At 39.6% G+C, this 25,970-nt stretch overlaps 1 protein-coding gene across 6 annotated transcripts in view; it reads left to right on the top strand.

Annotated features, from left to right (window-relative positions):
* arhgap24 (Rho GTPase activating protein 24) overlaps positions 1-25,970 on the top strand; it is an 82,691-nt gene that overhangs the window by 47,184 nt on the left and 9,537 nt on the right. For 2 of the 6 annotated variants that reach the window (XM_085463957.1, XM_085463960.1), the window contains 2 exons: positions 15,783-15,905; positions 23,304-23,511. In XM_085463957.1, coding sequence (XP_085320083.1) covers positions 15,783-15,905; positions 23,304-23,511 — 331 coding nt within the window. The other 4 variants (XM_085463959.1, XM_085463961.1, XM_085463963.1 and 1 more) reach the window with 4 other exon arrangements.

The raw sequence follows: 25,970 nt of genomic DNA on the forward strand, positions 1-25,970 counted from the left end.
CACATCAGTACTGGGGGGGCACTTAGGTACCATTGGCGGTATATGTACCAAGGCTGCAATTCTTTCAAAACTGATGGGGGCAGCATACGCCTACAGATGCTGTTTGTGTAATATATGTGCAGCGTTAGCTGCAACCTGACTTGTCAGGCAGTAAGACTTGAGGTTATCCCAAATTACCTTTTTCTTTGAGACAGTTGGTATAGCCTGTGGTGTTTCATAGGCTAAAATGTTTGCAGTAGCTAACATTATATGAACGCTGAAGCTAACATAAAGTAATATACGTTAGCTTTAGCTAACTAAAACATTATACCTTGTGTCCTTTTGACAAAATATTATGTTTTAAATAATTTAAAAGAAGCTTTTAATAATGGAGGTTGTGACTAAGTACATGAAATAACCTTTTTTTCTTTTCTTTTTTTGAGAATTATGTGCTTCTACTGGTGGTTTTACCAGCTACTCATTGTATTGTGTCGTCCCTGCTATAGGAGGACTACAACTGATAGCTCAAAACAAGTAACTGTGGCATATTTTTACAAAGTACAGCTAATTTCCGTGATTTTACTTAGTTTTCTCTAAGCCCTAGCCTTGTTTCCCTGTCTTTCTCTAGTTGAACCAAACAGCTCAACCTGTCCTCACACGATTTCAGTTAACTTGCCACCCATTTCTGATTGCTGCTCACATCAGGTGAGAATCTACAGTCTGATGCTCGTGGTTTTTGATGTCAGGGTTTGATGCCATTTTTCTTTTTCATTGAATTAGAAATATTTTAGGAGTCAAAACTAGCTTGTTTGGTCTTATTACATAGACTTTGAGCCACAAAAAAAAAGCTTGTTTGGGTTGATTTCACAATTAGAAATAACTTTGATCATCCAGAATATTTGAGTTCAGTTAATTTTTAAACTATTATTTCATCTTTGTCTAAGCTAGATCTTTGTAAGGCATTATTAGTGTGGGGGTTTCTTTCTTTGTTTTGTTTTTTATTTTTTACACCTACAGGAGCTGCTCAATCATGGATAACAGGCTGTGAAGCTTTAGTGCAGTTTATACTGATGTTAATGCCAGAGTAGGTTCGGAGGTCTGCAGTTATTAAGTCAGCATTTGGCAACCCTACTAGTGATGTGTCGGTCGTGAACGAATTGGCTCTTAGAGCCGGGTCTTTGACATGAAAGACGCGATCCGGCTCCTTATCGAAAGCTGTGGGGGTTTTTCCCCCCTTTCTCTCACCCTCTCTCTCACACTTTTTTTCCGCTTCACTCTGCATGCGAGCCTTGTGCTTTGCACTGGGAAGAGGGAGGAGGGGTGGTAGTTACACTTGCAGTTGCACAGGAAGAGAGAGAGAAAGAGAGCCAGGGACAACAACATCACATTAGAAAGGTATAGTACTCATCCACAACTATTTTCAGTTGCGGATGATAAAGGATTCAGAAAGTTTATTCATGCAGGCCCATATGACAGAGAATGTGCATCTTCTTTTTGTTTTCATATTTTAATTTATATTTAATTGTGTTGTGGTTTGCAGAGTTTTGTGTTGTTTCACTTAAAATTTGTTTAAAAGGAAAAAGCTGAAAATTTAAATAGTTAAAAGTTGAACTGTGACCAGTTGGTTTTTGTATTATATGATTTATTTATTACATTTTATGTGGAGTGAATAAATAAAAGTATATTTACGGTGGCCCCTACAGACAAAGCACGTGCAAACTCCAAAACACGTGCAAACTCCAAAACACGTAAAAACTCCAAAACACGTACAAAACACAACAGAAGTGCTCCAGGATGCTAGGGCACAGTGTTGAGCTTTTGTTACCTAGTGGCTACACAAGTTAGCAAGTACCAACGACCGGATTTGGTGTGTGGTAGTAACAGGTAAATGAACTTTTTTTTTTTAATTATTTGAATATATATGAGTGCTTGTGTATAAATACACAAATAATACACACATGCTTTCAATTGTGTTATTTAAGTGATCTAGGTAGCTCTGTTTTGGAAGTTCAGTTAACTCTAGGAATATGTTTTGGAGTTTGTACGTGCTTTGTCTCTAGGGGCCACCACATATATTTATATATAAACATATATAAATAAAACCACCTTTTTTTTTACATTAGTAGTTCATTTTGTGCATAATTTTATATTCTAGGTAATAATAAATTAATTAAAGCAACAAAACAACCTGAAGAGCCGGTTCGGAGCCGAAAGAGCCGGCTCTTTTTAGTGAGCCGAGCCGAAAGAGCCGGTTCTCTAAAAAGAGCCGGAAATCCCATCACTAAACCCTACTCTCTATCTTTACCATGTCATTTCAAAATTACAATTTAAAGTCTTTCAAAGGAATAACATCCATAAACCATACGCAATATATGTAAGTGTGACTCAATTTGGTTGCACTATGCATATATGTAGCTTTAAAATAAATCTTGCCAGAGGAAGAAAAATCATGCTTGGTGGAGAACATTCTCCTAGCCGGTTCAAATTTCACTTTGCTTGGCTGCTTGGGGGAGATAACAGAACAGAGTCCTGAACTCACAGCTCCCCGCCTGCTTGTAAATCCATCCTAGTTAAGACATTCTCATGTGAAAATCCAAGGCAACAAATGAGGAGAGAAACTAGACAAAAGAAATACTGTATTGTACATAATGTTTGGCTACACATGAGAAAAAGCTGAATGATGGCAGTGAGGAGAGCAAAGGTGGGAACAGTGAATTAAAGCAGTCTGGGAAGTTGTAATGAGTATTTCAATAAAAGTGATGTGTTAGAAGCCAAGAGTGCAAACTGACTCTCCTGACTTTAGCTGAGACATCCTGAAACCTGTCACATTTAAACCAAAAAGGTGAAAAGTGTTGAATGAAACCAACATGTCTCTTTGATTACTTAACTGGTGGGGAGGTGGCAAGTAATGATGCTAGACCAACTAATAATATCAGCTTTGTAGAGTCTGCATATTCTCCACAGGCGTGTGTGGGTTCTCTCCAGCTACGCTGGCTTCCTTCCACAGTACAAAGACGTCCGTGTTTTTAAATTAACTGGGGATTCTAAATTGGCGCGGAGTGTGGATAGCTGTCCATCTGCAACATTGCAACATATTGGCAACCTATCACTGCAGTCATAGCCTCTCACCTTATGATAAGTCTTTGCTGTACTAGTGGAAAAACCTCAGCAGAAGGTCAACACTGAGAGTCTTCATCATCATCTGCATTTCTTTGTCTCTCCAATGCATCACTTTCTAGCAGACAGTGCAGTGTTTTAGCCAACTTTGTCAGGGGGGAAAAAAATAGTGCTAGCAATGCTGCAGTGATCAATATGTAGACTCACTTGTTCGTCCATCTTACTGAAGCTCACACTAAGCACTGAATGTCCAGATTGCAGATATTTTCATACCTGAGTGTTTTATGGTGCACAAAGGGGTTTTTGAGAAAGATGACAATCAGTGTATTTGAGGAGGTCTTTGTGCAGCATGGGTAAGGGTTGCAGAGATCTCCACAAGCAATTTCAGCAACATCTTAAAAAATGAATACAAAGCCATCCTTCAGATGTGTGAATATAGAACTAAAACTCAATAAACTGGTAAAAAATCTCCTCAAAATTGTGAAACTTTGACCTTAGAGCCAGTATATTCACCCAGTCACCTGACCCTATTAAGCAGATTATTATAGAAGTGCACAGTGTAACTTGGAAACACATTTCCTAATAGTTATCCATATTCATGTTTCTTGTTTTATAGCCATAGCCACCAAGTAGAAAATGCATTGGTGGGAATCTCACGTCCAGCATGATAAATGATGACTGCCAGTGAGATTTATCTCTATCAAAATAACGTTGCCCCGACAAGCTCCTCAATCTCTCTACATCGCTACAGCAATCTAGGAAATGAAAATACTGATTTATACTTCTCATGGAAGTGTCCAAAACGACTTCATTTTACAAGGTGAATGAAATTAAAGGAAAAGATAATTTGTGTTTTCAGAATTTCTATTCTTCACAAGAGCTGAGCTAGGGAAAAGCTTGCATGCATATATATTTTTAAGTCTATGGGTTCTCGTGGGGAAAATAGATTCAACCGTCTATTCTGCCTCCATTATTCAAAATATACCAGAAGTCACGTCTCCACAGCCCTGTGTGAAAGGTTCAAAGGGCTTCCCAAAGGCCAGGCTGACTCAGACTACTTATTTTGACTGCAGGGACTGCAGGTGTGCATCTACCCTGAGGCCCTCATCAGTGCTGAAAGCTGATATTAGAAGGTATTACTGAGTGGGGCAACGGGTACTTTGTCAAGTCCACTCCTTGTTCTTTTCTCTGGTGAGGATAAAGGAAAAGCTCACTGCAATCTTCAAGCGCCAGGAAGTTTGTCTCCCAGTGGCTCCATCAACAATATTGTAATTGATTTTAGTAATCAAGTAGCAAACTGCATCATCTAAAAATATCCTTGTTAACAATGAGGATATTTGAGGCTGATGACATGTCTTTATTTTTCTTTTTCCTCTTTTTTTTGTTTTTGCTTTTTTACCACAAAAGTCCTTTGATGGGTGGAATCCGATATTACACTGTTTGTGTGGGAATTACCCCTGACAGCTTCCTGTATGTAAATGAAAAACGTTTTAGATGTCGGACAAACATTTTGGTAGTGCAGAGTTCACATCACTGAATTCTTTGGCAATGACTCCCACACAGATTTACAGTCTCCCAAGCCAGGGGTGCACGACACGTTTGTCAAATCGGTTATAGTGTGATCCAGTGTGTTTACATAACCGTGACAACGTATTCCTTCCACACAGACTGAATGCATTCACTTAAAAAATACAGTATACCACTCATCCTGTCAGATACAATCCAGCCCCACAGAGAGCTTAGCTGTTCAAAGTGTCTCTGGCTATACACAAAACAAATTCTCAGACAGTGTGGTGATGACGATACCAGACTAAAAGCACGCTGTATCTGTGGGAGGGTTGACTTCTGTGAGGCCATTTGAGGTTTTTCTCTTGGATCTGCGTGTTCTGCACCTTTCCAGAAGTTTCCCTCCAGCATCATTATGCCTGTATCGCTAATGTAATGTTTTAACCTCACAGCGTTGTGTGCAAGTGTTCAAGTGACAACAGCTGCTAGCCCTCACCAAAACTCAGTGCTCCCTAACATTTAAATGAGATATCAATCCAGCAGCTAGTAGCCACTAAAGCTGTCAGTGCTCCAAAAGGTTCACTCGTAACGATTTTGGTATTTTAACAAACTTAAATTGTTATCATGAACAACTTAAATGTGTTCGAAGTCTGCTTTATGCTGCCACGGCAATAAATAGGTTGAACAGAATGATTGTGGTTTCTTAACGACACCGGAGAACCTACATGAATATCATTTGGGAATGTTTACAGTTTTCTTTTGTGGCTTTGGACCCTTCTTTTAAAAAAACAAGTCGCATATTAAAGGATTCTTCTGGTCTTTTCCCATCCATTAGCACGTTCACTGCGTATCGCCTATGCTTTACACCCCTGCAGCAGCTTTTCAAAGCAAAACATAGCTTATTTTAGACTGTTTGATTCAAATTTCCCCACCCCGAGGGCAGCCAACAGTTTCCATTGGAGGAAGGCGTGGATATACCAGTGTTATCCTTTTGTTCTTTTTCTAGAAGAAGAATATTAATACATTCTTTGAAAAAAGCTTATATTACATTAAATCACACACTAATAATAAAACCTAAAAAAATAAAATGCTGGTATGTTTAAATCTGACTGTGTGACACCCCCCCCTTACTGCACCTCTGCTTTAGTGTCTAGCCTTTATGATTATCATGCCAGCTTACGTTACAAGCTCTGGGCTTCAAGGCCTGCTTGAGCCGCACTTCCTTCCTTCAGAAGTTGAAATTGATTCCCCTTACATAATGGTATATTTACAGCAGCCTTGGCAGAACACACAGACATAGCTCTTTATTTAGTTGGCATGAAATCAGAACAGAGACACTTGGCTCTTTGACAGTCCTGTGACCTCCCTGAACGGACTGACCCATTGCTTCCCTGCTTGTGCTCATGACAGCTCATTGAAACTCAACTCACTTTTTCTACCCAACAGCTGCAATTTCACTTGATTTCTTTTCATATCCTGTGACGACAGAGGTGAATGTGTATTCGCAGAATAACTTGATAATAACTTGTTTGATTTTTTTTTTTTTTTTTTTTAATGCAACTACACCTTAAAACATGACAACCTTGACTTCGACTATGCATATTCTTGTGGGTTCAACTAGACACGGTATCATGTTAGCCTTTGAAAAGTAAATAATACAGCGATTTTTGAGATGTGGCTGTTAGTCTCCTTTCTTTTTTCCTTCTTTTTGATGCCAGGGTTATCCACTTTCCTACAGGCGCCTGTAAAAGAGACAGTAGAGCCAAACAATCCTTGTCCCCTTTGACCTCCCCACTCCTATTCACTATGTTACTCATTCGGCATCAGATGGTAATGGATAGCCATAGAAACATCTATGGAGTCTGTGTTCTCTGCTAGACAAGGTCTTTAGGGATTCAGGCTAATGTTGTGATGTCTGTCTTCAGACTACATCTATTGACAGGCAAGGACCACCATGTCACCAGGGTGAGAATTAGCCGTCGATACCTTGCTGTGGTGGTGATGGGGGTGGGGGGTGGTGAAACGGGACACCCATTAGAAATACGTGGGAAGATATAACTGCAGAGAGGGGAGCTGTATCACCAGCAGCGTGGCAGACTTGTAATGAGAGTATAGCTGTTTTGAAAATACTTTGAAGGACGATTTAACATTTTAAAAACACAGACAGAAAATATATAACCTTATTATAATGTAAGTTTAGGAATTATTTTTGATTGTATAAAATGTCACAAGAAATGAAAAAGGTTAGCCTAAGCTCCTCAGGTGACCTTTTTGAGTCGATGATCTATATGTTCAGAAAAAAGTAGCAAATCCTCACATTTGAGAAGATTTAAGCATGCGCTGACCTTTGCCATTTTTGCTGATGATGACTCATTTTGCAAATACATTTATGTTGTTATCTTAAAAGAGGATGACTCTTAGTTTAAGCATAAAACCAAGATAGAGAGACAGCCAAAAGCTAGTGTATATTTTTTTCTCATTTAGTAAATCAGCCATGCAAACTAAGGCAAATTAAACAGCTTAATCTCCAGCATACTTTGTAGCCGAGTGTTCATTCAACCTTCTGCTGATGTTTTTCCACTAGTACACCAAAGATTTAAGGTTTTTAGTTTTGATAAATCAATTGCATCGACTGATATAAAGTGGAGTAAAAAAGCAGAAGTTTTAGTCTCGTACACAAACTCTAAATGTTGTTTATTTTGTCATTAATGCCTGATTGCACATTTGAAAGGTCAATATGATTACATCATTATAGTCTTAATGTTAAAAAAGCATTGTGGTGGGAATGGGAGATTCCATGTTTGCACATGGGGGTCATGCCCTCTGGAGAACCCTGGCCTCTGTTAAGCCTAAGCCTTCAGAGAGCTCTACCTATTGTTCCCATTACAGTGCTCTGCAGAAGTTTGTGGATGTGTGTGTGTGTGTGTGCTCACCAACCTCCCCCTGCTTTTCCAAATCCCCCCTTCCCACCCCCTCCCTCCCATTTCTCTTTCACACCCTCTCAGCTGTGCTCACTCACTCATTCTGAGCCGGGCCAAAAACTGGCAGAGCAGCTCCTCCAGTCAGAAACTCCCGTCCTCACATTGACTCAGACAGCCAGGACTTTGTAACTCATTCAGGACGCCTCTTTATTCCCCCCCTCCTCCAACCCTGGGTTTGCTGGAGATAACGAACGAGGGATGGAGGTGGTTCATCAGTCGATTCATAGCTTACCCCTGTATGGATTAACTAATTTATTGTCATCCCATCAAGGTAACAGTAATGAGTTTATTATTTGAGCCTTTTGAAAGCTTTTCTATGCACAGCCTCTGTCCTGCTACTGCTTAAGTATTTCCTTAACTTGTTTACTACAGACTTCTTTGTTACAGCTGCATGTTTAGACCATCTGGAGATGATATTACTCATGAGTGAAATGGACCCTGTAGATAAGGGTACCAACAGTCATAAACAAAAGATGAAAAAGAAAATGGGAGCAGTGGTTTTTTTTCTTTTTGTTTCCGCTCTTAATACTCATCATTCCGTATGAATGGACAATTCGCTTTGCCGTGTAGCGTAGCTCGCCAGCCAGTGACCGACTTCCTGTGATGTTAGAGTCATTTATGATGCGCGGACCTCGGAGAAGACTATCATTAGACCTATTATTGAATCTCAACTTGCCCCTGCTTGCACACAAACAAGACGACTGCAGAAGACAAAAGAGAGGAGACGCTGATGTGCTCCTTTTAATCTCAACATGGACACACACAGGCTGGGAGAACTATGACACATATTTTTGTCATTTATCACTAAACAAGGTAGTTACAGTGTCTGCATTGTTTTCTCTGCCAGCAGCAGCTGCTTCCTCCACTTGGCAAGATGTGCAGTCAGGGTCTGGAAGAGCTTAACATTTCACAACAAGTCTGCAGACAAAAATCTATCCCATGTTTGTGTGTACGGAATATTTAGCTCATTTTGGCCCCTTTTTTAACACCTACTGTGCTCCCTTTGCCTTAATTTTTTTTTTCTATGTGGTTATACCGCAGGACTGAGGTTTGCAATTATCAATTCAATGGACTAAAACTGCTTTGAAGATATGGAAATGTCATACTGTTAAGGTTTGCGTTCTATACTTTAGAACCACATTACATTAATATTTTAGCATTTTTAATAATAAGTATCTTATTTTTCGACATATGTGCAAGAAAACCGATATGCTGTTTTCAGATCTTTTCTCCACATGTGAGGCTACAACTGCTAGGTAGCTTTTTAGCTTTGCACAAAGCCTGGAGGCGGGGAAACAGATGGGCTGTCTGAAGGTATTTAGGGGGGAAAAAACTCATTTTGACAAATCTGCCTGCCAACAACTCAAAAGCATATAAACTTTAAATCAAGTTGTGTTTTTACATGAGTTTATGTGCCAGACAAAATCATTCTGCTAAGCTAGCGGTCATCATATTTGATGTAAAATATATTTATATGAGAAAGATGTCAATCTTATAGTAACTGGAACTTTCCGAAATATATAACTGAAGCCAAAAGACAGGCTCTTCACATCCACTTATATTATATGTTTACTATTCATGTAACCTATCATAATACTTGATGTAACTACAGGGTGTGAGTATCCTGGGCCATTCATGCCTGGTAACATATTACTGTTTATCGGCACAAAACATAACCATATATTGTATGGTCTTTATCCACACTGTGGCGCTCTACATAGATGCACTCCACTGTGGCTCCTAGAGGGCTCAGTGAAGACATGCAAGTCAAAGTGAAGTGCACGGGGGATCCAGGTATTTGTGAGCAATTACAGCACAGTGGGATCCTTTGTTGTCTCCCACCTGTTTTGAGCCATTAGTTAAAGACTATGTGCAGCTGGTTTGGCCACTTATTAAAGCCAGTGGTTACAGCTGGAATGAACAGTTGTTAGCCGTTTGCACTGAGCCCATCTAAGATGGCCTGCCATTCACATGTAAAGGTAACTGAACCTGATCCCAGGTTGTCAGTGAGAGGCTATAGTTTTGTTTGCAGATGTGCTCTCAAGTTGTTAATGTAGTTTATGCACAGCTGCAAGAAAAATTTGTGATCCGTTTGGATTTTTTTTGTCCAACTCATATGGACGAACAGTCTGACTGAACTGAAAATCCACTGAAAGTTGTCTATGTTATTGCAGAACAGTGTGTGAAGTTTAAAGGAGCTGCAGCGCTCCCTACCAGAGTTGTGTGCTGGAGCTGACTGTGTTATTATCCCATCTCTGTGACATTATACAGATCCTAGAGGAGGAAAAAAAACATCTGAAACTGAATGTTTAAAGTAGTCTGAAGCTTTACCATTGTCCTCACAGAGGGCACATGTATACAGTCTGCATATATTCTCACCAGTATTATAGGTCAAGATGTTGAACATGAAGACAAAACTTGCTCCACCAGGCTTTATATTTGAGGTTTTGGTGTGTGTGCAATACCATACTTATTTAAACACAGTGTTTCACATTCTGTCAGAAAGTTGAACATTTGCCTCATCTGTTCACAGAACGCTGTTCTCAAAAGAAAAGGAGTTTATTGCAAAGCTGTCTGGTTGCCAATTCTCCTTGCAGCTGCATGCAGTTCAGTTTAGCTGTGTCTTTCCTGTGTTTGTTGCTGTATCAGGTTTTGGGGTTGATTGTATTAATCCTCTGTCTGGTAATGCTGATCTTGAAGTAGCAGATGAAAGCCTAAACTAACTTTTGGTACGTGCTCCACTGCAGAGAATATCACCAGTAGAGTTACTGCTAAAACATGAAAAATATGGTGTTTTCCCTTCTCCTTAACGTTTCTTCTATGAAGTCTCAGTGTGAACAGGGAATCTTAATGTCTATGTCTCACTGAATGGAAGCTGCTTCTGAAGTAAAGGTCTGAAAGCTGAGGTTTTCTTTCTTTTTTCTTTTTTTTTGTAAAACTTTGGAGCAGTTTGCCAAAGCATGGCAAATCAGGCAAATTGTGAAAGCTGCCACGGTTGTCTCTTCAGGTAAAGTCGTGTTATACATGAAGACCGTCTCTGCATATGAACACCTACTGAGGTTGATCTCATTTATAAAGTCATAAAAGTGTTTCTGTTTTTTTAACATAGTATCAGCCCAAGAATTGTATGAGAGAAATACTTTGTCCGTAAAAGAATCAGTCAAAAATTATCTTAATTTATTATAGTCAGAATTTAACCGGTGGCTCATGATTTGTGAGCTAAATGTTAATTTCTTTCTGAAGTTAATATTATTAATTATTTACCACCATTTCCATGCCACTGAAAGTAGATAAGAATAGTTTTAGGGCATAAATCAGTGATTGACCTTTGCATGCTGGGAGACGATGGGATTATCTGAATGCTCTGTGCTTCTAAATAGTAAGATTCTCCAAACACTTACCACTTGAGCCCTAAATAGTTTATATTCTCCATGTGCTAAGTGAGTGTGACATCTCACCCAACCTTATAAACTGAGGCCAACTTAGGCCGCTATGGAAGAAAGCGGATCATCAACAGGAAATGACAGGAGGAAGAGCAGTGTGCTGTAATGCCCATGGTATGCGGTTTAATCCTGTTGCACGCTTGTTTAACGGCTTCACAACTGTTGTTTCCGAGAGGAAATGCTCTGTCTGTCCATGCAAGTAATGGAAGGCTGATTGATTTTAAATGTGGACAGAGGAACTCAAAGGGACACCAGGGAATTGCAGTTACTTTGCATGACAATTAACGCAAACAATGCTGGCAGGGTGGAGATGCCTCTGAGTCAGAAACCTTTCTGGCCAGTGGGAGTGATTGGTGTAACTGTGGGTAATGACTCAAAGCAGTGGTTAAGAATAATCACATGCTCAGGTTGAGAAATATGTCAGGTTGACCTTGTTGAGGCAGTTTGTATAAAGCGTTACGCATGCGTCATTTCCTTGATGCTACAGCCTAATTAATTATTGCTGTTACACTGGACCTGCTGCTGCATAGTAAACCGATTCATCATTTGTGCTTTAATGTGCATATATGGATTCATTTTAGTTTCTTAAGATTGGGTTCTCTTTTTGAAATATGCAGTGTAAACTTATACGAATCAAATCAGCTTGTAATACAAGGCAAAAAAACCCAACTTTTTTTTTCTTTGCCTTGTTCAAAGGTCGTGTACCACATGAAAAGACCAAAATTAAGAAGATTTAATTGTTAACTAGTATGCATTATAGGCAGCTTATAAAAGAAATACATCAGTGAACTACACTCATAGACTGGATGTCTAGTCATCTTAGGTATCACAAGCAAGGGGTTGAAGTGCCTGCTCATACAGTAGTCACTTCTTTAGTATTGATTTTACTCCATAGTGAACTAAATTTACAAAATGTACCTGATGCTAAACGCTAAAACTAGCGATTCAGATCAAAACTTCATCAGCTCATTACCAGTTGGGTGATTTTCTTATTCGCCTTTATATAATCCTACTTGTTTTTGGATCCATTGCCCCCTGCAGGCCATTAGAAAGAATGCATCTGTAGGCACTGTGGCTTAGTGTTTCACAAATAACTCTGCACAGTAAGTCGTCTTGATGCATGCTCAATCATACAGGTCTTCTGTTCATCTGGATGTAGCGTTTTCACTGGGAGAAATGTTTCGTCACTCATCCAAGTGACTTGTTCAGTCTCAGCTGACTGCAGGTTTCCCCAAACAGTACATTTGCACAGTGACTGAAACTAGCCCGCTGAATGAACACTGGGCTTTGAGGTGAGTTCCTTGATCATTAATATGCAAATTGTCATAACTATTGATCACCAACCACTGATCAAAGCCCATTGATCAATGGCCATGAGAACCATTCACAGAGAGTTGGGGAATGGCTGCAGTATTCGCATCTGTATTGTCTGCTTTAAGTTTAAAATGATATCATTCAAATCAAATCAATTCAATTCAATTTTATTTATACACTACCAATTCACAACAGTCGTCTCAAGGTGTTTGAGGTGACTGTGATACAAGAGTAAAAACGAATGTAAGGCTGTTACACAGTTACAAAATATCCCATTTGTTTCTTTAGTGTTATATTTGAGGGTATAATATATTAACAATGCTTTGACCTTGATATGTCACCACATAATTACACAAATAAAATGCATTCCATTTACAATGTTCTTCAATTTGCTGCTTAGGTCTGCTTTACATTTTAAATTATATCATATTAATGTCAAAATGTAACACTGATAGTCAACTGCAACAAAAATTTGAATAATGTGCATTTATTTCTAAAAATGTTTGATTTTATAGCATAATTTATTAACAATCCTTCAACTTTGATATGTTACCTCATAGTTGCAAAAATAAAATACATTATATTTGTGTTGTTGTTTAATTGGTTGCTTATGTCTGCTTTACATCTAATATTATACAAACTAGCCTCTGCCACTTTTTCAAATTCTTCATTTCATATTTACACGGTGACAAGATTCCACGGCATATACAGAAAACATTTGGTGAGCGTTAAGTTACTATGTTGAATGTGACACGTGAAATAAATGTAAATGGAGAATGTAACATTGGATATATGACGTTAAAAATGAATTGAAATTGTAGTGAGCCATTTGGAATGACCTATGCCTTCAGCAGGAACAAGTGAGTTCAGTACTGACAACAGGGGAAGTTGGACCTTAAGGAGTAAATCATTCGCCCTGGAACCCGAAACGGCTTTGCACGGCCCTGGTCGCCACAGTCTCACACGGTGTGTCGGAAACAGTAGGCACACTCAAACCCATCGATGTGGCGCTCTCACCCGCTCTTTGAATTAAAGCTAATATTTATCCCCCGCTTTCTCGAGTTTGCTACACGGAGGACTCCGTGCTGGATTAAAAGCGGAGGCGCGGTCTCGCAAGCGAGAAGTGTTTTGGAGCGACGGAGCTTTTACGCCGGTGGCCAAAGAAACACTCCCATGTGCGAGCACGAGTGAGCGCCTCGGTTACCGGTTAGTCACCGTTTTGGTTCTGTTTTCGTTGACAAACAGCCTCACTGAATGACTGACCGACTGCGTGTCGCAGGTCGAGGGAAGGTAAAATGACGCTGCGGTTGTGATTTGTGCGGTTGGGAGGTGAGCTAAAGCTGCCGCTTTGTTTTTGTTTTCCTCGTGAATGGCCACGTTCAAACATTTACTGGAACGACCGAATAAGTTTTCTGCACGCATAAACACAAACGTCAAGTGTCTTCAAAGGTAAATATGTGGGCGTGGCAAGGTTAATGAATCGTATCCGCTTCGCGCAAAGTGTAATTAATTAATGGGAACTCTGCGAACGATCAATAGCGGGTCGTGACTAATCACTGGATTAGGAAAGCGAGAGAGCGCATTAGACTACTGTGAGAATGACTCTTAGTTTCTGGATACCGATCGAAAAATGGATCAAAACTTAAACGACTTTAATGTGAGAGCCGAATTGCAAACCTTTGCAAGCATTGATCAGGAACTTTTACTCTAACGGTGATTAACGGATGCTTAGATTGATTATCAATAGGTTAAACAGCTACACGTACTGCTGTAATGATATTTAGGAACCATATGAACATTAGCAACCCGCCAGATCTTTTATTTTATTAATAAAATGGTTTAAAGAGTGGCTTCAAACATAACTACTTTTATGATTTTTATATAGAATCTAATAGTTGCTAACTAAAGGTAGCCCCCTATTGGATTAGTTTGTGTTTTATGGAACATGTAACCTTAATTGTCATCCTTGACTGTTAATGATGAGGTAAATTTAATTTAACTTAATGATTGAGGTGTCTTCAAAGTCTGAATACTGTCAAATTTGGCAAAATGTATTTGCTGTATTGTATTTTTTGCTTGTAAAACATTGCTGGGTATTTTAGTTAGATTTTTGTGTAATCTTTACTGTATAAAAAGGTCAAAATTGTAGCAACTTGGTGAAGTCTACCAGCCAAAACACATACGTTTCAAGTGTTCCTGGAGTTTGGGCCTCTTCCAATTTTTTTCCTCTTCTCCATGCAAATTGGAAGTGATGAAGTTGTGCCAGGAACCTCTACTCTGCTTATTTCAACTGTATCAAACTGATTAGCACAGTTGGGGAGTGCTGGTAATGTACCCGTAACCTTGAGGTCATGCAAAAGTACAGCAAATGTATTGTCCTTAGCTAGGAAGACAAATTTCCTTTTTTTTACCTATTCTTCAGGACACAGAGAACCCCACCCCACTAAATTGATACATGCTGACACATGCTGTGATGTCTGTGCTGTTAGTCATGGGATTTTGAGAAGCCTACAGGTAACAGAAGGCGCTTTTAAATTTACACACTTCGTAACGCGATACTAGCCTTGCATTTTTAACTATTGCACCAAACTGACAGCTCCGGTGTTGAAAGCACTATTTATGCAACATTCACATTAAACACATGCATGACTCTCTGTGTGAGCCAGCAAACAGTTTAGGCATCTCTTTTTATCTCTTTCTTTGTATCACTTCATTAGGAGTAAACCTTGCCCCCCCCCCCCCCCCCTGCTGACCTGTCATGTTGTGTTCTAGTCTATTAATAGTTTTCATATGCAACATGCAGATTTCATCCATCTGATGCGATCACTGTGGCAGGATCCCTGGTGGTCAGAGTCATAAATAATTAAACTGCTAGTCTGACGCCTCATTTGTCTTCTTAAGAGCTCGTCTCTTCTGCAGCAGGCCCGCTGCATCCCTGTGAAATGCAGCAAGTTGTTTTGTTTATCTCGATGAAGCTGATGTAAAGGCTCTGTTGTCATAGTGATCACTGCAGCCAGATTGGTTATGTGAAACAGGTACAGTCTCCACTTCAGTCTGTCTGGTATGACATGACAGGAGAGTGCTTGTGGCCATTATCCACAGGTTAAATCAAGATACAGAGCCTGCCTCTAATGGAACATGCTGAGAGACAAGCATTTGCCTTTGACTGTGTGGTGCGCGTGTTTCAGAAGACGTATAGTTGTGAAATGGAGTTCAAGTAATTTATGTCAAACAAAGACATTTAATGGCAACCTTGGTTACCAGAAGGTCTTATCTTGTCATTAGTCTCTGTCCGTTCAGAAATGTGTTTTGCAGCCAGCTGGTGATTTCTTGTCGTGCTGAAAAACGTTATTCTCGATTCATGTTATTTTAGTTCTTGCTGGAGAGCGTGCAGTTTTGGATCTTGCATCATTTAAATTTTTCCTCCCATTTATTTATACAGGTGGAGAAAGAGAGCGGATGACAGCCAACCATGAGACCTACCTTCTTATGGCCAGCACCCAGAATGACATGGAAGACTGGGTGAAGACAATCCGAAGAGTCATCTGGGCGCCTTTTGGTGGAGGTTAGTACATACTATTTTGGTTTCCAACAGTTGTGAAACGAAGACGTTGAAGATGTTTTGTCTCCAGTAAATCCAGCCCACATCTTCTCTTCACAGCATTGTGCTCTAGCCCCTACCTGAACGTATAAACTCACTCTGTGTTTGGTCAGCAAAACCCATTTTGGACAAGTAAAAGTCTTAATATATGAATATATTTATACAATGTGCATACCTGTGGAACGTGCATTCAAAGTTTACCTGCTTTATTGTCATTTGAATTATATCAGAAGTAACAAACGATTGTGATGCAAAAACACAGATGAATATATTTATACAATGTAGATATAGTTGAGATGACCTGCTGAATCTCGCACTGAAGATCAGAATGGAGGAGAAAAGAGATTTAAGTGACTTTGAAAGTGGAATGGTTATTAATGCCAGACAGACTGGTCTCAGTATTTCAGAAACCATTGATTTACTGGGATTTTCCCACATAGTTGTCTCTAGGGTTTACAGAGAATGGTCTGAAAAACTGAAACTACCCCAGATTCTCTGGGTAAAAATGAATTGTTGATACCGCAGAAGACAATACCAGACTACTTCAAGTTCATAGGAAAGCAAAGTAATTAAAATAACTACTAGTTGCATATTTTGGATATGCTCTTCTGCATGTCCAAGATATGTACATCTGAACACACAGCGTATTAGTGGTAACATTTATTTGAATTATTCTGTTTTTAACTGTTTGAATGTGTAGACATCAGCAAGACAACCTGCAGAAGTTCAAACACAGCTGTAGAAGGGGGACGAAAGGTGATTTAAGCGACGTTGAATGTGCCATGGTCAGTGTTGGTCAAGTTACTTGAAAAAAGTAATCAGTAACTAATTACTGATTACTTCCCCCCAAAAGTAATCCCGTTACTTTACTGATTACTTATTTTCAAAAGTAATTAATTAGTTACTTAGTTACTTTTTAAAAACACGATTTACAACCTGAAGAGGTGATAAAGCGATAGATCTTTCAGCCCAATTCTACTTTTTCTGCATAATCCATCATACAAAATGTAATCAAATGGAAAAGTCTCTTTTTTTTTAACTTGTTTTATCAGTTTTAATCTTTTAACTTTATGCATCAAGCAAAAAAATGTAATTATATGCAACATTCTCTGACTTGAATAAATTAGTTTAAGATTTAAACCTATTTTCTGCACATTCCAGCACATAAAATAAAATATTTTTAGTGTTTACACTCACTCTGTTTTACTTGCATCAAATAGATGCAAGTAAAACACAGCAGAAAATAAATAAAGTCAAAGACTAGCGGTCCTGTTGCTCTATTTTCACCGTAAAGCAGGACTGTGGGTAGGCGGAAGTTTACCCTGGTGCAGGTGTGCCGCGGTCAGTTGAAGAATCCACGAGTTTCTCTGTGAGTTTCCCATTATGTCGTTGCGCTCTCGGTGCTTGCTTGGAAGTTTAGGGATTTTTTTCGCTGTAAAAATAAGTTTTCTTCCCACGCACGATGGACGCTAATGTTTTTGTCACTTTTTACGGAATCAAACTCAAAGTAAGGTCAGTACTTCCACGCTTTAAACGCTGCACGCTCATACTCTCTCCCACAATCGATATGTGGTCCATTGTTGATCTGCACACAGCTGTTGTCACTAACGGCGCACTCGCTTACGTCACTGTCATGAGACATTCTCGCAAAAAATCACGGTTTTAGTAACGCAGTAACGCAGCGTTCCTACGGGAAAGTAACGGTAATCTAATTACCGTTTTTGCAATAGTAATCCCTTACTTTACTCGTTACTTGAAAAAAGTAATCAGATTGCAGTAACGCGCCCATCTCTGGCCATGGTTGTTGTCCAACACAACCGTCCTTATGGTTTACAGAGAAAAAGAGTAAACCTCAAGTGAGCGACAGTTCTCTGGCAGGAAGTGTCATGTTTGTTCTAGAGGTCAGAGGAGAACGACCAGTCTGCTGAACAGTGATGCAAAGGAGCATTTCTAAATGGACAACACATTGAACTTGAAGCACATGAACTGTAGCAGCAAAAGACCACACTGACTGCCACTCCTTCCAGCTGAGAACAGGAAACTGAGGCTGCAATTCACACCTACTCTTTAAAATAGGAAAACAGAAGATTTAAAAAAACAATAAAGCATTTCTTCATCAGATGAGTCTTGATTTCTGCAACATGCAGAATTTGGTGTAAACAGCATGAAAGCATAGATTACTTGTATCAAATGATCAGGCTGCTGGTGGTGATGCAATGGTGTCGGGTATTTTCTGGGACACTTGGACACCATGTCCATCCCTTCATCATCACTGTGTACCCTACTGATGGAAGCTTCCATTAGAAAGACATGCTATTTTACAAAGCTCAAATAATCTCAAAGTGGCTTCTTGAACTCGGAGTGAGTTCACTGTAACGAAATAGCCTCCACAGTCAGCAGATCTTAAATCCATCACCTCTGGCATGTGGTGGAACGGGACAAATCTGCAGCAACTGTGTAATGTGGATGTTTCAAGCAGCAGTCTATGGCACAAAGAGCTGGTAAAGTCCACTGAGTATAAAATAAGAGTGTGCTGGCATTTAAAACCTTTTTTTCCCCTTGTGGCATCATGGCATGTGTTCCGGGTGGCATTATCACAGTACTTGGCCATTACTTGACATAATAATGTTTTCAGTGTCTTTTGAAGTATCAAATCCAAGTCTGTGCTTCTTGAATCTCCACATAGCATTTTTGTTTTTCATTTCTACCCAGCCTGGTCATGTCATGTAATAAAGGAACACAAATGCATTCTATAGCGGTTACATGTGTCAAGTGAGCTGAAATCTAATCATAAAATAAGCTGTGAGTCATCGCTCAAGTGCATGATGCTGTAATTGTTCTCATGAAGTTGTTCCTGACTTTGGAATTAGCGTGCTGATTACCGAGCCTCCCGCTGCGCCGCCGTGGTTTCGTTATCCACCGCCTTGGCAGACACCGGCCTACTTTGTGTAAGAACAGGGCACAAGTGCAGCATTTGTAACTGGACAGCCAGTTCAGGCAGCTCTCAGTAACAAAATGAATAGAGGAGGCAGAGCTGGCCCCTCTGTTTTCAGTGCAGGCAGCTTGATGTCTATTGCAGCTGACTGCTCTTCAAAAGGATGAGCCATTCGTCAAAGATACCACACGAAAGGTGGCTCCATGCTGGACCAGAGCCAGGCTGTCTTTGTCTCTGTCATGCACACATATACAGAGCCCAGACACATGCGCGCACACACCACACACACATATTCCAGCTTTTCACATTTTGCAGTAGCAGCAGAAGCTAGCTGAGCACGGATTGGCTGACGAGTGATCCTGAAGTGTGGTGAAACTCTGTTCAGTAAGTGACAGGAAGGCGGCTGCCAGAATGAATGAGCCCCCCTTGAAACCTTTACCGTCATGCTGTGATGCCACTCGCTGCGATGTGGCATTAACCGCAACAAACACTTAAGCAGGAAAGAGTGTGAGATGTGCAGCTGCGGCTTTTCCGTCTGGATCTTTGGAGATCTGTGTCATGGTAAATGTCAGTTGTCTTTTCGTAGTTTGGGGAAGTGTTTGAATTTGAAAAGAGCTTCTTTTAATATTTTCAAAATGCCTCATTTCCAAGCCATGTTCCCTGTGGTAAATGTCAGCTATTCCAGACTGCTGTGCCATTTCTGTCCAGTTTTGTCTGATCCCTGTGCCGCACTGACTTTCAGTAATAGTGGTGGTCATAACAATTTTCATCTATTAATTCAGCTCCTCACCTCCTGCGCACTTGTGCACTTTCAGCTTCAATGTGGCTTCCAAAACTGTCATAACTTACAGTAAAAAAAATTGCTTTTAAATGTGACCCCACAGATAAGCAGCACACAGTTAAGTACATTTATCTGTCTTCTGGCTTTGGATTGCAGTGTCCTCTTCTAAACTTCCTTTGATCTCAACTCCATAAAAGCTGGAGAAAGTTTGTTTTTAAATGTCAGTCGGGATGTGAGATCAGCCATCATTTGCCTTTATATTATGCTTCTGAGCTTTAAGTAGTATTTATAGACTATCAGTAGGAGGGAACAAATGTTTTTAACCATATTGTGTCTAATTAAGTGGCAAATTTTAAATTATGTTCATTCTTCTAATCATAAATACAGATCACACTCCGAGAGTAGTTGTCCTAACTGTTAATTTCATCCATACCAAATCTCTGAATCATCGTTACGTTTTAAACCATCTTAATAACGAAAGCATTACCTAAGTCCTGCCACGGCACACCGAGCGATGGTAAAACAAACAGAGCTGCATCAGCATGTTTCTGTCTGGAGGCGTATTGTTGAATCTAAACTTTATTTCCTTAACGACAATCCAGACCGGCCTCGTCAGTTTTGTAAATTGGCAGTTCATTAAATGCAAATGTTTTACACGTTTGCATGTTTTACCTTTACACTAAAGGTCAGAGAAGCAATTCGAGGTTTTTTATGTGGATTATCATGAAATGTCTTATTGGTTTGTATTTGATAAAACAGGTTGTATGTTGTCCATGAACTAAAATCACTTTTATACTTGTGTGTGTGAGTGAGAGAGAGAGAGAGATTCTGTGCAACTGGCAGATACTAAGATTTTTTGCAGAGATGTCACTCATGTGCACGCTTTGGTCTTGTGGTTTGTCCCGTATCCAGCACTATTGGGAGCGCCAAATATTCATATAACACTTGCTCACACTCTGCATAAGCTGGTGCACACACACACACAAACACACACACACACACACACACACACACACATTTACATGTGACCCAGGAAAACATTCCTAGACTCATGACCAAAACGTCTGGAGGAATGACCTCATTTTCACTCATTTTTTTTCCCTTTCTTCTCTTTTCGATACACGCGGATATTAATCATTCTTTACTAAAGTGAAGCTGAGCTCTTCTGTATTTTACTCTGGTCTGTCTAATATTTGGAAAAGTGGACCCACAGCTTCAGATATTTCACTGTTTTGTCATATTGGGGTTGCTGTGAAGATCGAAGTGGCAAAATCCCAGAGCGACTCCAGACTTCTGAGGAGCTTCTTCTCATCAAGCAAAGACAGCTTTCTGAGAGATGGAAATGAGAACAGTTTGGCCGACCCGCTGTCAAACTGATGCATCCAGTCTATTCCACTGCTTTTGTTTTGTTCTCTGTCATTTCTGCAAAGATTAGGGCTGGTTTTGGGAAAATGCTTGTGTGCACGCACTTGAAAATTTGCACCTCTGGTATGTTTTCTTATCACAAATTTATTAATAGGCCTTTTTTCTGGAAACTTAAAAGTTGCGTCATTTTTAAGAGGGGTGAGTAATCACATTCGCTTCTAATGAGAAATGTTTTGAAGCCTTTGCAGCAGTTTGTGGGAAAAGTCTCAATACACCTGTTGAAAATCTTAAGCTTCTAGTTTTTTAGTGTCTATTTCAGACCCTGGCTATTTGAAGCCGTTTCTTGCTGTGTTAAGGAGGATGCTGGTAGGCTGAATCTGTTTCCGGCGTCTGATTGTACCATGTTGTACCACGTGTGTGTATGTGTGTGAGTAGCCTCTCTCTGTATCTGGAGACTGGAAAAGTATGCAGATCCAAATCTCTCAGGAAGGCAGCTTTAATCCCCTCTTGTGTTGCATCCACATGAGACGGCTGGTTTTTTTTCTACAGCGTCTGCCTCGGACAAAAGGCGAGAGGTGCTCAGGAAGTTAGAGATTTGATCATCAGACTAAGTGTGTGTGTGTGTGTGCGTGCGTGCGTGTGTGTGCGCGTGCGTGAGTGCGTGCGTGTGTGTGTGTGTGTGTGTGTGTGTGTGTGTGCAAGAGAGAATATTTTACATTTTATTTGCTTGGATTGTCAGGAAAACCTTATCATAAATTCCTTTCAATTGATTTAACTGCTCTCTTTGATGTTACTTGAGCTGTAGATGGTATGCTAATGGCCTCTGCAATTCTTTGAGAAATGTCAGGGAGTTCAACATATTAAACAGCATTGATTTCTCTAGATAAAAAAATATATATATATGAATAAATATCTTGTACACACTGTTAGGGCTGCTCGATTATGGCAAAAATGATAATCACGATTATTTTCACTGAAATTGAGATCACGATTATTTGACGATATTTATTTAACCCTTTAAGACCTACTATAGAACCAAGTCCACCAGAGCTTATATTATTTTTTTACATGCTGTAGTGCCATTTGTGGGAGCATTTCAAGTTGCTATACATCAATACAACTGTTATAGCCCATATTTTAATAATATGTATGCATTAAGTCCATAGTAATTACATAAATTGCAAAAAAGTGCAATAAACTACAAAAAAAATGGAAAATCGCTTTTGTTTTGTTTACATATATTTCTACTTGGAGAAATTTAAGAGGTTTATCCCTCAAAACTTTAAATACAATAAAGTTGCAAAAAATAGTTTACAACAACAGGAAATTTATTTTGAGTGTCTTCATAGTTTTATTTTGGAGATACAGCAATTTTTATATACTGCAGGAAAAACAAAAAACAATCCTATGATGCAAATTTGCAAAGAAAACAGCATGTGCATCATTTCACTGTGGGAAGTGTTACGAACAGCTGATAGGAACGGCAAAGCGTGTTTCTGGAATATTATGTTTTTGTTCCTGCAAGCGCTTTTTATGCAATTTTTGCAAAGCTATATGTGGAACGAAACCGTGACCGAGGACAAGCTGATGGCATCAGATGTAAGTACAACTCCTCCGGTTTCATATGCAAAACAAATTATTGCGCTAGCTTACACGGTTCAGGTTCTACAGGGATTTAAAAATAGTTACGCAAAACGGAGCTTACTGCTCTGACCGGCTTTAAAGGGTTAACAATGACTTTAAAAAAATAATATAAAATAGTGTGCAACACCACTGAAGTTTTTTTTTTTTTTTTTAACTCTCTTTTCAACCAACGGCAGTCACTCTCCAAATAACTTCTGCTTAGCTTTCCGAGCTTCCCTCGGGTCCTCTTAATCAGCGGTCTCCAACCTTTTTTGCGCCACGGACCGGTTTATGCCCGACAATATTTTCATGGACCGGCCTTTAAGGTGTCGCGGATAAATGAGGGAGGGGCTAATAATCGGCTCAGTCATTTTTAATGATCGTTGAAAGCCCAGATCGTAATCGTGATTAAAATTCGATTAATTGAGCAGCCCTACACACTGTATTAAATTATAAGCTTGGCTGCATAACAAAATGTAAACAGCATAAATAGAGTATAAGTGTATACTTCTGCCTACTCCTTTTCAAACAAAAAAATGGAATGATATTTTGTAATGATTGTGAATGTACATGTTTGAAATAAAAAGGAACTGAACTGAAGAGTTGACATTTATCACCTTTATAGCATTAGCAAACTTTTTGTGTGTGTCTGTTTCAGGGATCTTTGGTCAGAAGCTGGAAGAGACCGTGCGGTATGAACGCCGGTTTGGGAACAAGCTCGCCCCTATGCTGGTAGAGCAGTGCGTGGATTTCATTCGGCAGAGGGGTCTTCAGGAAGAGGGCCTTTTCAGGCTGCCAGGACAGGCCAACCTGGTCAAAGAGCTGCAGGATGCCTTTGACTGTGGAGAGAAGCCCTCTTTTGATTGGTAAGCAGAAATGTGCCCGTACAGGCTGGTTTAGATTTCCTCAGTGCGTTTTAATGTCGACTTGATACGTTCGGCTCGGGGAGTTGAAATGCAAAAAAAGTGGGCGGGTTAGTACAGGGTTCAGTTGTATCTGCTTAGAGAAACTTGAGTGATACAGCTGCTCGAAACCTGTATCAATTATGAAAGACATAATTATTTAATTTAGGAATATTTAATATGTATCTTAAGTCTAAGCAATGTGATAATTGAAGCTTGGCAAAAACATTATTGTTATGATTTATTAAACTGAGGATAAGTACCTGAATAAGTATCAAGCTGCTTGAACAGCGCTATCACAAAGACCGATGTGGTAAATCCATGATAGTTAAAATGTATGATAACTCCCCTCCATGCAGGGAGAGGTCATCCTCATATTTGCACACTATCTGTCCACTATCTGTTGCAGGCACCATATTCATACCTGACCTGGTGAGATGTCTCTTGCACACGATGATGTATCAGAACAAATTTCCTCAGCTCTTTTCATGTCTTATATTTAAAACACAGCCTCATTGTTCAACCATCTTTACTGTGGGAGTTCTGCAGGTCTCCCAAATTCTGTCATAATTCATATTAGCACTTGGCCTCCTTTGGCTGTCTTCTTCTGCATGGCTAATGTCCAATTTGTCAGTTTTATGGTTACCACTTGGAGGTCAGTCTCAGGTCATTCTGGTGGAATGTTAGCTTGTGAGATGACGCTGTCATCGTTATCAAACATGGGTGTTTAACTTGCCAGTTTTCATTTTGTCCCTCTGAACACAACAGCTTGAATATCGCCTCATTACATTAGAGAAAACACAACTCTGTTGTTGGTTATTTGTGTGTTGCATTTTGCCACACATTATTCGGATTTCAAATAATCAAAACTGAACCGGTTTTGCATTTTTGAGCACAACCACACAGATAATAAACAAATGCAGGCAGTTACCTTATTATATAATAAGTTTTAAGGACCCATATGCCCCTTGACCTCCTTAACAGGTATTTTCTGTTGCTGAATTAGACCTCTGGACTGAGTGGGTGTGTGGAGAGCACAGAAAGCGGCACAGCTCAGTTCATTGACGTGTCTGCTCAGAGGAACATTTTTGTGCACAAATGAGTTTTTCTGTGTCCCATCAGACCAAAGTCATCATCTTGATTGGAGCTTACTGAATTCCACCAAATTTCTGCTAAATCTAAATCAAAGACAAATTATTCTGTCCAGTATGATGAAAACAAGAATGCAACAGTTTGCTCCTAACCATCATTACGGAGCAATAATAGACAAAAATAAGAGTCTGAGCAGTACAGTGGTGATGACATTAGCACTGCCGCCTCACAGAAAAAAAGATTTCGACTCAACCCTGCCTCTCACCCAGTGACAGCTGGTACAGGTGCCAACCTCCCATTATCCTGCATTGGATAAGCACTTAACAGGACATATAGGTGGATGGAAACTTTCATGATATGTTAGTTTGTGAGATAGCACCACTTTGTCAGGGAAAAAAGGGGTGTGCCCTGGACAAGATTGACAGTCCAGCACAGTGTTAACACAGAAAGGCAGACAACCAGTCGCAATATTCATTCCCAGTTTACAATCACCAGTTAAAGGTTTGAGCCCCTTGAAAAATCCCAAGTAGGGCAGGAAAACTTAACATAGAAGTAGGGATGTCACAATATCAGAAATGTGTTTGCTAAAGAAGTGTTTGCAGAGTAGCCAAGTGACAGTACGAGGTATAATATGAGCTTATTTTAAAGCATTTCATGTTAACCGATGGAGTCATGAACGGATGGATGGAAGTTAGCCAATGCCGTCCATTTAGCGTATTGAAAATAGTTGATTGTACAACAGCAAAACTGTCTCCAACTTAATGGCAATCTGTATCTTAAACTTGTGTAAATGTAAACTGCCCCCATCTGGTTCCAGAGTAACAGCAGCCTCAGTACGTATGCTGCACAGGGTATCTAAAACAAAACAAGAACCGCCACTTTGTCCAAATTTTTGTATTTAAATGTAGATCGGTTCTACAGATCTCGGAAGGGCTCTAACCAGAAAAAAAAAGTGCTGTAGACACCAGTTTCACAACACAAGGTACAAATATCCAAGATAATCAACTTATTTCCTATTTGTACAACTGAAAGTATGTGTGGACTTGAACTCAGATTTTGGGAAGTTAAAACAATGTTGCAAAATGGACAAATGCGTGCTCTAACATTTGAGGATATATAAAAACAACAGAAATATGGAAGTTGGAATTGCAGGTTGTGTTTGTTATTGTAAAATGTTAAATATCAGTCTAAAAGTAATTAATTACTTGAAAAGTAACTATTGCGTTACTTTTTTTAAAAATGTAACCCTCTGGGGTCCAGGGTATAATTGGCCATTTTTCACTACTTTTGATTAAACCTCTACATTTCACCTTTAAAAACTATTTACTTTG

Source organism: Copadichromis virginalis, linkage group LG7 (genome assembly GCF_057382275.1).
Source record: "Copadichromis virginalis isolate Kocher_CV1m ecotype Utaka linkage group LG7, C_Virginalis_male_GT1.1, whole genome shotgun sequence".
In the NCBI taxonomy this organism is placed as follows: domain Eukaryota; kingdom Metazoa; phylum Chordata; class Actinopteri; order Cichliformes; family Cichlidae; genus Copadichromis; species Copadichromis virginalis.